Source organism: Phalacrocorax aristotelis, chromosome 12 (genome assembly GCF_949628215.1).
Source record: "Phalacrocorax aristotelis chromosome 12, bGulAri2.1, whole genome shotgun sequence".
Classification (NCBI taxonomy): domain Eukaryota; kingdom Metazoa; phylum Chordata; class Aves; order Suliformes; family Phalacrocoracidae; genus Phalacrocorax; species Phalacrocorax aristotelis.
In genome coordinates, this window is record NC_134287.1 from 18,605,736 (window position 1) to 18,619,575 (window position 13,840).

Sequence of the window (13,840 nt, forward strand, 5' to 3'; positions counted from 1 at the left end):
CTTTCCCTTTCCTTTTCCCTTTCCCTTTCCCTTTCCCTTTCCCTTTCCCTTTCCCTTTCCCTTTCCCCTGTCCATCCGGACGCTGACCTCCGTTACGGACTCAGCTCCAAAGGGGAGCCGCTCCTGCAGCCCTCCCCAGCCGCCGGCGGAGCGGACGGACCCACGGGCAACACTCGGTACCGCATCTGTCCCGGAGGTACCGCCGCGGCCGCCTGGGGCCAGAGCCCCCGCCGCCCCGGGTGTACCGTGCGGGGCCGAGGGACACTGCGGTGCCGCCGCGGCTGGCGGGAGCCCCGACCCGCCGGTCTCGGGACGCGGGTGGGGGACGCCGGGCGTTCCCCCGGGGGCGGCGCAGCCCGGCAGGGGGCGACCTGTGCCCGGCACGGGGCCGGGGCCCGGGAGCGGCGGCGGGCTGGGCCGGGCTCTGCTGGGTCGGGTCATGCCGTGTCCCGCAGCGCCCACACCCCACCGCCCCTCCGCCGCGGGCTCGACGGTGTCCCGTCGGGACCGGCGCAGGGAGGCAGAGGGGCTCCGTGAGCGGGGGGACAGATCCCCCCCGCCGCCCCGCAACCATCCCGCCTTCTGCCACGTCGTGCCTGCCCCGGGGCAGAGCCCGGCGCGGCCCGGTCTGGCTGAGCGAGGCGAAGGGGGATCCCGCAGCCCGGCTCGGCCCGCTCACCCCCGGCGCCGGCGGCTTTTGTTACCGACGGTGCGGGGCGGGAGGGGGGACGCGGCGGGGGGGGGGGGGGGAGGCGGCGCGGCGGGGCGAGGAGGGGCGGTTTTGTGGCGGGAGCGGCGCGGTCCGTGCCATTCGCCTCCCGCCGCTCCCGTGGTGCTTCAGCCGATCCGGGATCCCTTTGTGCTAATAGCCCCATCCTCATTTGCCGCCTAATTGGACTATGTAAAGGCAATAACGGGCGGGCGCTCGGAGCCTCCAGCCGCGGCAGCACGGCGCGGGGGGGGGCCGGGGCCGCGGCGGCCGCGGGCAGGGGCTGCGCCGAGCCTTCTCCCTCCCGGCCGCCTCCCCGCCTAATCCCATTTGCCATTGTGCGTGCCCAATCGCCGTGTGCTCCCCGCGTTTAACTTGGATGACATTTTGATTTCATCATTAGCATCCGGCGCCAGCTTGACGCAGCAGCAGCGGCGGCGGGAGGCGGCGGCGGCTGCGACGACCCCGGCTCTCCGCCCGCCCGCAGCAGCCCCCCGGTGCCGCGGGCTGCGCGGGTCCCATCGGCCCCCCGCCCTGCCGCCGCCCCATGCGAGGGGCCCCCGGCCGGCCCCGCCGCCGCGCTCCCACGCCGCCCCGCCGCGCCTCTCCCCCGCCCCGCCGGGAGCCGCCACCTGCGCGCCGGGCGCGGGCAGCGGGGCCAGCGGCGGGCAGGAGCCGGGCGGGCACCGGAGGATGCCGGAGACCGGGCAGGAGCCGCCCAGCGCCCCGCCGCCGCCCGCCAAGGAGTCCTTCTACATCAAGAACCTGCTCAACGGCGACCCCCCCAAGGCGCCCCCCAAGCAGCCGCGGGCGCTGTTCGCCCCGTCGGGCAAGGCGGCGGTGGACGGCGGCGGCTTCGCCCTCTCGCAGGTGGGGGACCTCGCCTTCCCCCGCTTCGAGATCCCGGCGCCGCGCTTCGCCCTGAGCGCCCACTGCCTGGAGCGCGCCCAGACCTGGTGGTACCCCTACGCCCTGACCCCCGCCGGAGCCCACCTGCCCCGCACAGAAGGTACGGCTGCCCCCTCCATCCCTCCATCTCTTCCTCCATCCCTCCATTCCTCCCTCTCTCCATCCCTCCCTCCCTCTCTCCATCCCTCCCTCCATCCCTCTCCGGCGGGGCGGCGGCGGCGGAGCGGGGAGAGGGTGGCTGGCGGCGAGGGTCCGGCCGGCTTGTCCTGCTTCCCCCGACGGGATGCGGGGGCCGAGCGGTGAAGGTGTCTCTTTGTGTCCCTTATCCCTCCCCACACCTCCTCCCTCACCCTTCCCTTCCAGCCGCCGAGAAATCCCTGCTGAGGGACTCGTCCCCCGCCTCGGGTACCGACCGGGACTCCCCGGAGCCGCTGCTGAAGGCGGAGGGGGAGCAGAAGGAGCTGGACTCCAAGAGCCCCGACGAGATCGTTCTGGAGGAGAGCGACTCGGAGGAGGCGAAGAAGGAGGGCGGCGCGGAGGACTGGAAGAAGCGGGAGGAGAGCCCGGAGAAGAAACCCTGCCGCAAGAAGAAGACGCGCACGGTGTTCAGCCGCAGCCAGGTTTTCCAGCTGGAGTCCACCTTCGACATGAAGCGCTACCTGAGCAGCTCGGAGCGGGCCGGCCTGGCCGCCTCCCTCCACCTGACAGAGACCCAGGTGAAGATTTGGTTCCAAAATCGCCGCAACAAGTGGAAGAGGCAGCTGGCGGCCGAGCTGGAGGCAGCCAACCTCTCCCACGCCGCCGCGCAGCGCATCGTCCGCGTCCCCATCCTCTACCACGAGAACTCGGGCGCGGAGGGGGGCGCGGGGGGCGGCGGAGCCCCCGGTACCCAGCCCCTCCTCACCTTCCCTCACCCTGTCTACTATTCCCACCCCGTGGTCACCTCCGTGCCGCTCCTCCGGCCCGTCTGAACCCGCCCGCCGCTGCGCGGAGGGGCGCGGAGAGGCGCGCAAGTCACCAGCCCGCTTGTAAGTACTCCAGCCGCTCGTGGGGTTCAGCCGGCCGGGGTCTGCGGAGCTGGGGGGGCGGGGGGAGAGGGGTGTGGGGGTGGGGGGACCCCTCGGCGGGTGGTGCTAGGAGGAAAGTCACGAAAATTTAAGAAACAAACAAAAAAAAATAAACAACAAAAAACGGGGAGGGGGTGGAATAAGGAAAATGAAAGCGTAACTTGTAGAGAACCCTGGAGCTGTCACACCTTTTGTAAACGTGGACAAAAACCGCGATGGTCTCTGTGGCTTTAGTTTTATTTTTGTAAAAAAAAAAAAGTAAAAAGAAAAAAAAAGGATAATAATAATTAAAAAAAAATGATCCCAGGCCACTCCTCGAGATTTGCCAAACGCTAACGGGAAGGTGAATTCCTGTTCCTTTCGGACCTCTCCTTCTGCCTCCAAATTGTTCAGGCTCCTGATCCTGTCGTGACTCAAACTTCATGGACCGCGGCTTGCCGTTTGAGCTCACCTCGGTACCGATTTGCCTCCTTGCTTCCCCACGTTTTGTACCTTTCGGTTCTCTGACACGGGACTTTATCACGAGCAAGAAATGCAGCCTCAAAGCGAACCATTAAACACACCCGCACACTTTGAGTGACCCTTATTTATTATCGTTTACTTAGATATTTTTAATTCTTGTTTATAATTATTGTTTTCCTAGTTGCTGGGTTGGCTTTTTTTTTCTTTCCTTGTAAAGTTATTTCGGTATTTTGGGGAGAAAAACTCTGTACCCTTTTGCTTTCTTTTGTAATACTAATTATTATTATTATTGTACTTTTGAACTGTGCAATATTGTACGACGAATCTTAAAGCACTGCTTTTATTTGGATGGTGAGGAAAGGGGGTTTAGCATTGTATAACCGCGTTCATTCATGTTGTACAAAATAAAATGAAAAAGAATTAAAAGTGGAGGAAAGTGAGAAGAGAGGAGCAGGGCATAGGAATAAGCATCAGCCCAGCTTACACGAATAAATAAGGGAGATTCGGTGAGCTGGGCGCTTAAAGTGAAGGACAATCAACTTTAGGGTAATTTTAATTTATTTGATATGATGTACAGTTTTCTTCTAAAGTCCATCGAGTATGTGGATTTTAATAGACAGAAATCAAGCAAGGAGTGGACACCTCTAGTCTCTCTCTGTCTCAGTGTCTGCTCACCTGTTGTCTGACAATTGTTTGCCGTCTTCCCAAGGGTTTGGGTTGGTTTCGTTTCTTCATTTTTTTCCCCCTTTCGGTTGTACTCTCTGCCCTCTCGCTTTCTGTTAGGGATCGGTCCTATTTTTAAAACAGCCTATATTGTTATAAACTTAATGTTGTGGTGGAAAAAAAAATCAATAAAACCCGTTCCTTATAATTTTTTTAAAGTGTGGCTTCGGAGAGAAAAAAAAAAAAAAAAAACAAAAAACAAAACACAAAAATAAACCCAAAAGCTACACGCAAATAAAAGAAGCGTTGTCGGGAGCGCGGGGGTCGCCGGGGGGTGTCCGGAGCCCCCCCCGATCGGGAGCGGACCGACACGGAGGGGGTCCTTTCCCAGCCCAGGCATCGCAGCTGGGTAACCCCGGGCGAGCGGTCCCACACTCCACGGAGCTCGCCGGGACGGGCCGGGGGGGATGAGACGCGGGGGGGTCCCCTCCCACCCGGGGGCCGCCTCCCCGGGGGCTTCCCCTGAACTTCTGCCCCCCACCCCCACCCCCTTCCTCAGGCTGCTTCGCCTCCCGGCGGGGGTCGGTACTCCCCTCCCCTTCTCCCCCCTCTCCCGGGGGGCTGCCACGGGGGGGAGGGGGGGTTGCCAAAGGTACCCCAGCGTGTCGTGTCCCTCCTCCCACGGGCCGCGCCCTCTGCTCACGGCCGGAGCCGTCACTCGTGTTAATACCCGCGGCAGAGTTATTTCGAGATACGATCGCTCTCCGCTTCCCGAAGATTGGCCCGAATCGACGTGTTTATAGCGCCGAGGGCGGGATGTCGGGCCAAAGAAATCAAAATAAAACTCAGCGTTGCGAAAAGATAATCCTGCGTTTTCTTTTCGTTTGGGATAAAAACCCCGGCAATGGGTCGTAAATGAAAAATAAACAGCGTTTCGGAGTCAAAATACGCCGCTCGCTGTGTCGCCTACAAACAGAGTGATGCCTTTTCTGTTTGCAGTACTAACTTTGGGACAAGCCGCTCGCAGTTCATTAAAAATATTGTTGTAATAGCAAATACGTCTTCCCATTTTACGGCGCGGTAGCACGATGTTATCAAACGGCAAGGGATAAAAATAAAAGGAAAAAAAAAAACATACCCAAACCCCCCACTTTTATTTGTCGTCGGTCCAGAAAATGATTCCGGACGGTCCCGGCCCTTCCCCGGCGGTCGCCCCCCGCCTCCGCGGCTCCGTCCCCGCAGCGCGGCCCTTCCGCGGGTGCGGAGAGTGCCAGGCCCGGCGCGGAAAGCAGGCCCGGTACCTCCTGCTCCCCCCGCCGCCGGCAGCGGCATTTCCCAGCACAGGTTTGGTTTCGGTGGGAAGTGATGGGGTCGGGGAGGCGCTCTTTTTTTTTTTTAAATTAAGAAAAAAAAGAAGAGGAAAAAAAAAAAAAAAGGAAAAGCAGAGCCCGGCTTTTCCTCTTCTTGCTGTCCTTGCACGCCGCGGAATCGCCAGCAGACACCAGGCTGTGAAGCCGCGCAGTGACGTTGGAGGCCGGCGGTGGGGTGAGGGCGTGGGACCCCCGTTCTGTGTCCCCGGGCCCGCACCCCTCCCGCAGCGGGGATCCGGGCACTGGGCGGGCTTCTCCTCCCTGCCCGGCCGGAGGGAGCCCGCGGAGCGGGATGCTGCGTCCCCCCGCATCCACGGCGAGGCTGGTCGGGGCGCTCAGGCTTTTCTCAATCCTTTCAAAATCTCCCCAACCTCCATCCTCTCCTCCAAATGCTCCGGCAAAACGAGAAGGGAGCTGTTTAATCTCTCCCTCGTAGGGACGAGGTGGCGTCGGGCGGGGGATGGTGCCCGGCGAGCGAGGGTTCTGCAGTAAACCCAGCTTTGCCGGCGGGCAGCAGGACGGGCTGCCAAGGTTATCCCCCCACCCCGCACCCCCAGCCCTGCCTAAAGTTTCTGAAGAGCCCGCATCAACTGCAGCTCTCGGGTGGATTGAAAGGAATCGCTTTGAGTGGTGGAGAGCGGAAAAAAAATAAAATCATTTTTACAGAAACAAAAACTGTTTGGCGGGGAGGTTGGTGCGATTGGAAGAAAGTTGCTTCATTCCTCCAAGCTGTGAGCAACTCCGCGGGCACTTCTGTTTACTGCTGCAGCCCCGCTCGGCAAATCTCTGCCTTTGTTTGCTGTTCGGGAGATAACACGGTTCTTCTCGGCCACTGTTTTGAGCTTGGCTGAACAGAACTAGCTCTCCTGTTTGTGGGCGAAACACACATGTATTTCTTTTATTTGGTAGTAAATAGAAGCTTGATGTGTATAGCAAACAGCGGCAGGGAGGTGAAAAGATATAAACTTCCCGGCCGCCAGATTTGGGGATTCAGAGGAGTTTTTGCGTCCCGGAGGGCTGAAGTAGGGACCAGGCGGCAGGAGAGGGGCCGGCAGGTGGTTCGGCCCCTCCAGCGGCCCCACGCTCCCGGCCAGCGACTTTGGGAGGTTGGTTATTATTATTAAATTTTTTCTTTTTTTTCATCCGAAGTCTTGCAAATTTTCTGGTACAGGTCGGTGAGAACTGTTTGCTTGCTTGGGCGGGGGCCGCGACGTGGGGCGGAGAGGCACGGGGGGGGACACGGGCTGGGGACACCTCGGAGCCGCTCCGGGGGAATAATCCCGCTTTAAAAACAGTGGTGGAAATACGTGTGTGTGGGGTGGTGTTTTTCCAAATATTCTGCAAGTGTCTCTGTAATAATCACTTTACTCTATCGACTCGGTATAGTGTGCTAACGGAATGAGAAGACCATTAAGAGCATTAACAGATTGGTACAGCATAATGCTTCAGTTCATATTGATCGCGAAACGTCTGTAAAATATTGTTTCAAATGAATCTATTGTTCCTGAGCTCTTTCGGCGCTGTTGATGACCTTGGTTTGTTCTCGCACATCCAAATTATCCTCCTCTGGCCGCTCCCGTCCGATGGGGAACGGGGCGGTGGGACCCGCCGCCCCCGGGCCGGCCCCCCCCGACCCGCGCCCACCCGAAAGCCGGGGCTGAGGGGTTGGAACCACCTCAAAAATGTGGGGGAAAAAAAAGGTGGGGTAGAAAAGGGAACGGGCCCGGTGTATGCATGTGCCCCTGCGTGCGAGGAGCAGCTCGGCCGAGCCTCCCGCGCTGCGTGGGTGTGCTGGGGGCCCCCCAAAACCGCCTCCCCGCGACCGCATCTCCGGGTTAAGCTGGCAAAGTTGCCGAACGGAGAGGTCTAAACCTGTTTACATCAATATCGAGGCGAAGTGGGGGGGCAGGACGGGCAGATCCTGTAGCTTTTCCCCAGACAGGCCCCTCACCCCACGTTCCCCGGGGCGAGGGGGGACGGCGGGGAGGGGAGTCCGCACCCGGGCCTTCCGCGACCCTCCCGAGCCGGTCGTGCATATTTTACAGCCCAAATCAGCCAATCCCTCTCCATCAGCGCGATGCCTCCGATTTAAAACTCCCTCGCCCCGCTCCCTGCCGCGCTGGAAGGGGCGGCCGTCCCCCCGCAGGGACATGCGTGTCCCCCGGGCAGCGTGCGGGGCGGCCCCGCCGGGCGCTCCTGCCGCCGTGGAAAGCGGCAGCTCGGCGGGAATAAAAACTCCGCTTCTCTCAGGTTCGGTCACCTGGTCTTGGCTCTCCTGAGCTTCGATATTTTAAATAAATATAAAGAATCTCTTGCTCTCCTCAGCTCTATTCGCCTTCATGATGGAGTGGAACCATCAGATTTTCATCAAAGTTCTATTAAGTGAAACATAGGTTGCAGGGCACCCTCTGATTGAAACAGTTTAAATTTTAATTGTGTTTTTAATTTGACATATAGTTGCAGAAAGGAATGACACTACAACGCCAAGGGGCGGTCGATTTTCTTAATTTCTCCCAGAGGAATTGATGAGTCTATCAGGCCACTAGATTGGAAACACATTAAAGCTCTCTGGTTAGGTTGTTAATTGGAACTTGATGGATAGGGGGCCTTGGATAGGCTATGCTGATCCAATCTTCATGACTTTCTGTTTTCCAATAAATTACACGATTCATTTTCCAGCCACAGATTACATAAATTGTACACCTCTAGGGCTCTCTTTTTCAAATAGGGAGCCCTTTTCCCCAAAAGCCTATTGCGAGATGTCATTTGCACCAAAAAACGAGCAGCAGAGGCTCTTGAATGAAAATCGAAACATAATCAACGTTTATACTTAGAAAATTTATTGAGATCATTTTCTCTGGTATTTCCTTATTTTAAAGTTTGGACGCGCCATATATCATAATCCACACGTGTAAAGGGGACTGTGTTTAATATTTATCGAAGCTTGATTCCAAGATCAAACTTGTTTATGACTTCATCTGTCATTTCCGAGGGAACCTTCTCCCGATATTACGGCCGCTCAACAAGCCTATTTTCCGAGTGCTGCAAAAGCAGCGGAGATCAATTTTTATTAGGCTCCCTTTGAAAGCTTGCTCAGGGCCACTTTAATATCGAGCATTGTAATAATCTGGAGATCTAAACTTTAACCGTTCGCTCTGTCTTTCAAAGTTTATCTTTGCCGAGGCGTTTGATCATCTGCGCCCCGACGGGCCGGGCTGCGGGGCGGGGGTGGGGGGGAGCGGCCGGCCGGGGGTTGCCCCCACGCAAAACTCTGAGTGTGGCCGCCAGCCCCTGCCCTGATGAATATTTGATTAGATGGTAATGAGAGCGTGGCCGGGCTGCTTCCGCCCGCGGGACGGCGCCGGGGCCAGTCCGGCCCGCCTGTCCTCCCCTCCCGACGGCGGTACCCGGCATCCCGTGGAGCCTGCCTCGGCTTCTCTCTCTCCCTCCCCAACGGAGCGGCCGTTGCCCAAGTTTCGCCTGATTTCGCAGATTCCAGGGAAATCTGGCCGTTTTCTCGCTGCGGCCGGGCAGACCTCACGCCTGCCCGCCGCGCTGGTGCATCCCGCCCCGGCCAGCGCCCACCTCCCCGGCCCCAGCATCCTCTCCGCAGCCCCCCCCAGGCGGCTCCCACGGGCGGGACCCCCTTCAGTGGGGAAGGGAGAACCTCTCCAGAGGCACACCGGGCCGCTGGCGGCCTTTGCGGAGAAGGAGGGCCGGCGTGGGCGGCGGCTGGAGGCCGGCGGTGCCGCCGCGGTGTCCCATGGGGGGGCTGCGGGGGAGCGGGGCTGCTCCTGGTTCGTTCTCCCTCCCTGCCCCGGGCCCGTCCCCGCGGAGGACCCGAGGGCTGGCAGCCCCCAGGGGTCTCCCCAGGTCCCCTGGACGGCTCTTGCCCGGAGCCCCCCTTATCCTGCTCCCCGGCCGCGGGAGGGCTGCTGGGGTCCGGGTGCGGGACCTGCCGGGGCGGCAGAGCGGGATGAAGGACGATTTCTTAAATTGTATTTCAGTGCGGGGTCTTTCCGGGTTAATGAGCTGACATCATGATTAAAGCTGACCATTTGTAATGTGTCGCGACCCTGCTGAAAAGCACTGAAAAGGTTAATGTGGTAAAACAGGACAGCACCTGCCCCTCACAGGGAGAGGAGGAGCTGGAACACTTTTCCTAATCAATTAGTCCATTAATGAGTCTATCAAGTAGTTAAGTAGTTAAAGATTATGCCGCTGGTCTGGGTAACAGTCGTCATCTCGCTATACCTAATTATATTATAAGTACGTTATTCAATATACCAGACATAATATGGTGACTCGGAGTTAATGAAAATGTCATTTTAAAACGTCTTGACATTTGTCTCTATTGATTTGTATATTTCCATCTCATTCTTTGCTTTCCCGACTAGATTTTTTTTTGTTGGGGTGTGTGTGTATGTTTCTGGAGAGGGGGAACGACCTCATCGGGGGGGAGGAATCAGCAGCTGGAGTCGGTGGGGACAACCCCCCCTCCCCTCCCCCCCGCCCCGCCTCACGCCGCTCGGGCAACCCGGGGTTAAAAACCCGGTGCTGGGGCCCCTGCCAAGGCCAAGGCTATTGTACTTGGACACCAATGGAACCCAAAACACTGGGATTTCCGAGCTGGAGCAGGGTTTGCCGCTCGCTCTCCTCCGCGGGACGCCCCCCAGCCGGCCCCCAGCCCCCCGCTGTGCTCTCCCCGGAGCTGTGCCGTCCCCCGGCCGGGACTAGCTGCGGGCTCGGGGGCAGCCCCTGCCTACGGACACGGGTGGCCCCGGCGGGGAGGAAGGCCCAGGGATGGGGCACAGCCCTCCCGAGGGGCGGCAGCGGGGAAATGGAGGCGGAGCGGGCAGGCTGCTCTGCCCGGGTGCAGGGGGAGCGTGGGGCGGGGGTCGTGTGGCGGCGGTGGCCGGGGCGATGCTTTCCACAACGGCCCCGTTACCGGGGCTCCTTTCTGCGGCTTCCGTGTCCGGGGGGAAAGCGGGAGCCGGGCCCAGGCCGGTGGAGGGAGGCCCCAGCCCACGGCCCCGGGCGGCCGTCGGGGATCGGCCTCCACCCGTATACCCGGGGCAGGCCCGGAGGGACCGGGATCCCCGCAAAGGCAGGGCTGGGGCGTCCCTCGGGCCCAGCGCGGCTCCATGCCCTCCTGGAAACGTGGGGGACCCCGGTGGGGTCCCTGCCCTCGGCCCCTCGCCCTCCCCCTTCCCTTGGGGCAAGTGCTACAGGTTGCCGCCCGCAAATATTCCCTTCCACGGGAAGCTGTGGCGGGGGAAGAGCCGCGATCGCTGTGATTTGTTCCCCCGAGGGGGAGAGCCCCTCACTCCTGACAAAGTTGAGTTGGAGATGCCGGAGGACATCCCCTCCCTCCCTGCTCCCCCCGGTCCCCAGACCCTGGGAAGGAAATTCAGGAGGCATTTCGTGAGATATTTGTTATCAGCTGCGGCGCAAAACCCGGTTTCTCGCTTTTTCTGGCTTTCCCCAGGCAGCACACCCTATCAGGTTTTTTCCCCCCTCCCCTCCTCTCTAACGAGCACGAAGGGTAAAGCTCCCTGGATACGCACAAGATGTTTATCCCAACACCCACCCCGCCCCGGCCGGCATAGGACATTCAGCCCACGTCCCTCTCACCCACTCGAGGAGGCACGGCGGGCGCTCAGCATCCCTCCCCCGGGGGCGCGGGGTCAGCATCGCCCCTGGAACCCCGGGGACGGCGGTGAGCACCCCACAGGGGGTCTCCCCCGACCCGGGTACTTGCTGACGGTGGCGGGTCCCCCCCTCCCCAACCACCCACCCCCACCCCGGATCCCGCGGGTTTCCAAACTTTCCGTGGCCGCCGCCGCCGTGATTGGCGCGGCGGAGGCCACCTCCATGCAAATGAAGCCCCGCCGCCCGCCGCCCGCAGATCAATAGGGACGCGGGGGAAGGAGCATGCAGTCCGCCTGGGCAGGCGCGGGGAGAGCCGGCAGCGGCACGTCGAAAACACCCCCCAAAACAAACCCCCCGCCGGTTCACGGCAGGCTCCCGGCCCCCCTCCTCCCGCACACCCCGGCCCCCCGAGCGCCTCTAAAGCGGGAGCTTCCCTCCTTTGCTTTCTTATGAACCCAGGATGAGCAGCAAGGAAGACCCCAGCAAGTGCTGTCCGGCGGCTGCTCCCATCTCCAGTTTCACCATCCAGTCCATCCTGGGCAGCGGCAGCGCCGAGCCCCCCCGGGAGGCCGGCGGGAGGGCGGCCGCCTGGCCCGCCCGCGGCCGGACCCTCTCCCTCTCCTCGGAGGACGAGGAGCCGGAGGAGAGCTGGAAACACCGCGGCTGCTTCTGCCCGGAGGCGCACGGCCCCGCCGAGGCGTGCCACAAACACCAGCCCCTCAGCTTCACCTGTCTCGGTGAGTACCGACGGGACGGACGGACGGACGGGGCGACGGGACGGGGCGGACGGGGCCCGGCGGCCGCCGGGAAGGGCGGCGGCGGGCTCGGCCTCGGCCCGGCCCCGCTGGGGGCGGGGGGGGGGGGCATGTCGCACCCCCCCTGCTTTCGGGGAAGGGCGAATAGGGTGGCTTTATTTTTTTTTCACTTCCCACCCCAGCCGGTGTTGATCCCCCCGAAGGGGTGCGGTGCAATAGATAACGCTCGTTTTCTTAGATTCTGCTTATTCACAGCGCTCGGGCGGGGGGAAGAGAGGTGTTTATTTTTTACCATTAATTCTGATTAAACGGTCTGTGAAATGCAACACTATAAAGTAAAATCTGCCGGCTCGTCTCGGGTGGGCGAGCAATCCTAGCCTGGTACTCAGCTGCCTTCACTGGGGCACGCACAGCCACCTGTCCGTCCGTCCGCCTACCCATGTGATGGAGGGACAGGGATAGCCCAGAAGGGGCTGGTTTTCCCCGGCCGCGGCGGTGTCTGTCACCAGGAGCGGAGGCGGCGGGTGCCTGCCCGGTGACTCGCCTCGGTCCTTCCCCCAGCCGGGGCGGAGGGGGTGGGGGCTTCGGCCGTCGGGGGGTGCCGGTGCCGCCGTGCGACCCCCGCGCTCTCGCTCTGTTGCAGGCAGCGCCAAGGGGAGCGGAGCGGCGGCGGCGGCGGGCGGCGGGGAGCGGGGGCCCTTCCTCTCGCCCCCCCAGCAGGACTGTAAGGAGGAAAAGGAGAAACCTCTGGGACCCTCCTCGCCCTCCTCCGGGGACCGGCAGCGCGACGGCGGGGACCGGCAGGCCGGAGCGGCCAAGAAGAAGACGCGCACGGTGTTCAGCCGCAGTCAGGTCTATCAGCTGGAGTCCACCTTCGACATGAAGCGCTACCTGAGCAGCTCGGAGCGGGCCTGCCTGGCCTCCAGCCTGCAGCTCACCGAGACCCAGGTAAAGACCTGGTTCCAGAACCGCAGGAACAAGTGGAAACGGCAGCTCTCGGCCGAGCTGGAGGCAGCCAACATGGCCCATGCCTCGGCGCAGACTCTGGTGGGGATGCCGCTGGTGTTCAGAGACAATTCCCTCCTCCGAGTGCCGGTGCCCCGGTCCATCGCCTTCCCCGCCCCTCTCTACTATCCCGGCAGCAACCTCTCGGCCTTACCGCTCTACAACCTCTACAACAAGATCGACTACTGAGCCGCCGCCCTCCCCGGGCATCCCCGCGGCCGCCCCGTCGGGGCTGGGACCGGGGCCGGGGGTCCCTGCGGGGCCTTGGCCGCCGCCGCGGTGGGGACAGAGGAACGAAACTGATGGGAGGGACGAGCAAACGGAGAATCCGGGGCGCCGGGGGCACCCCCGTCATTCTCTCCCCCAACTCCCGCTATCCTGCCACTTGAAAAAAAATTAATTAAAAAAGCGTTATTTCAGATCTGTAAATATTTTTAAAGAAAGAAAGAAAAAAAACCCCACAAAATAAAACGTTTTAAGCCTCGTTTGTAAATTTGCCAGCTCGATCGCGTGTTGCCACCGGGCGGAAGGCCCTGCCCGGAGGGGTAACCCGGGGCCGGGGGGAGCCCCGCAGCCGGGCCGGGCTCGGCCGGGACCCGCCGCTGCGGGAAGGACCGGCGGCGCCTCGGACCGATGCAGGGGAGAGGGAAAACGACGTGTAACGCCGAGGGTTTATTTATTTTTCCAAGCCTCCTTCTCGTCATCTCGTTTCCCGCCGGTAATCCCGGGCGGACCTGCTCGTACCCGCCCGTGGGGCGGCGGGATGGCGGGGGCTCGGTCCCCCGCGCGGGGCTAGAAGATGAATGGCTTCTCTCAAACCCTCAGGAGCAATTTCGGAACCGGGGACCGTTTTTCTGGTTCATTTTGGTTTTCGTGGTCACCGAGCCTCGGTGGCCGGCAGCGGGTTGGCAAGCTCTCGGTGACCGACCCCGGCGCTCGGCGGCTCCTCTCCCCGCCCCTGGGCACCCACGGCCGCCTCCCCACGGAGGACGGAGTCAATCCTTCACGCACCAAAGTAAATCCCGCAGTAAGAGGTATTCAATCCGCGGCCACTGTCTCCGCGGATACCGCCGGTACCGGGGACGGGGATGCTTATGGCAGCGGTAACGAGGGTCCCTTCGCTGGGTAATGGGAAAAAAAAACAGAGAAATGAGAGACCCGGAGGGATAAATAAGGTGATTTTCAATGCGCGGGAACGGGAAAGCTCTCCCAGCCCTTCCCGGCCAGTGTTTCAAGGCGCAGACCCCG

At 61.3% G+C, this 13,840-nt stretch overlaps 2 protein-coding genes across 2 annotated transcripts; both read left to right on the plus strand.

Moving 5' to 3' along the window:
* Positions 1-1,351: 1,351 nt before the first annotated feature.
* HMX3 (H6 family homeobox 3) lies at positions 1,352-4,390 on the plus strand. The gene is made up of 2 exons (XM_075107352.1): positions 1,352-1,718; positions 1,982-4,390. The coding sequence occupies exons 1-2, from the start codon at positions 1,403-1,405 to the stop codon at positions 2,587-2,589; spliced, it is 924 nt and encodes a 307-aa protein (XP_074963453.1). The 5' UTR covers positions 1,352-1,402; the 3' UTR covers positions 2,590-4,390.
* A 6,728-nt stretch (positions 4,391-11,118) lies between these two features.
* Positions 11,119-13,610, plus strand: HMX2 (H6 family homeobox 2). The gene is made up of 2 exons (XM_075107486.1): positions 11,119-11,569; positions 12,231-13,610. The coding sequence occupies exons 1-2, from the start codon at positions 11,293-11,295 to the stop codon at positions 12,779-12,781; spliced, it is 828 nt and encodes a 275-aa protein (XP_074963587.1). The 5' UTR covers positions 11,119-11,292; the 3' UTR covers positions 12,782-13,610.
* The last annotated feature ends 230 nt before the right edge of the window (positions 13,611-13,840 follow it).

Bases quoted from the DNA above. Each gene is read 5' to 3' on its own strand.
- HMX3 (XM_075107352.1), top strand. From the start codon at position 1,403: ATGCCGGAGACCGGGCAGGAGCCGCCCAGCGCCCCGCCGCCGCCCGCC. The intron at 1,719-1,981 runs GTACGGCTGCCC...CTTCCCTTCCAG, and splicing joins CCACCTGCCCCGCACAGAAG to CCGCCGAGAAATCCCTGCTG.
- HMX2 (XM_075107486.1), top strand. From the start codon at position 11,293: ATGAGCAGCAAGGAAGACCCCAGCAAGTGCTGTCCGGCGGCTGCTCCC. The intron at 11,570-12,230 runs GTGAGTACCGAC...GCTCTGTTGCAG, and splicing joins CCTCAGCTTCACCTGTCTCG to GCAGCGCCAAGGGGAGCGGA.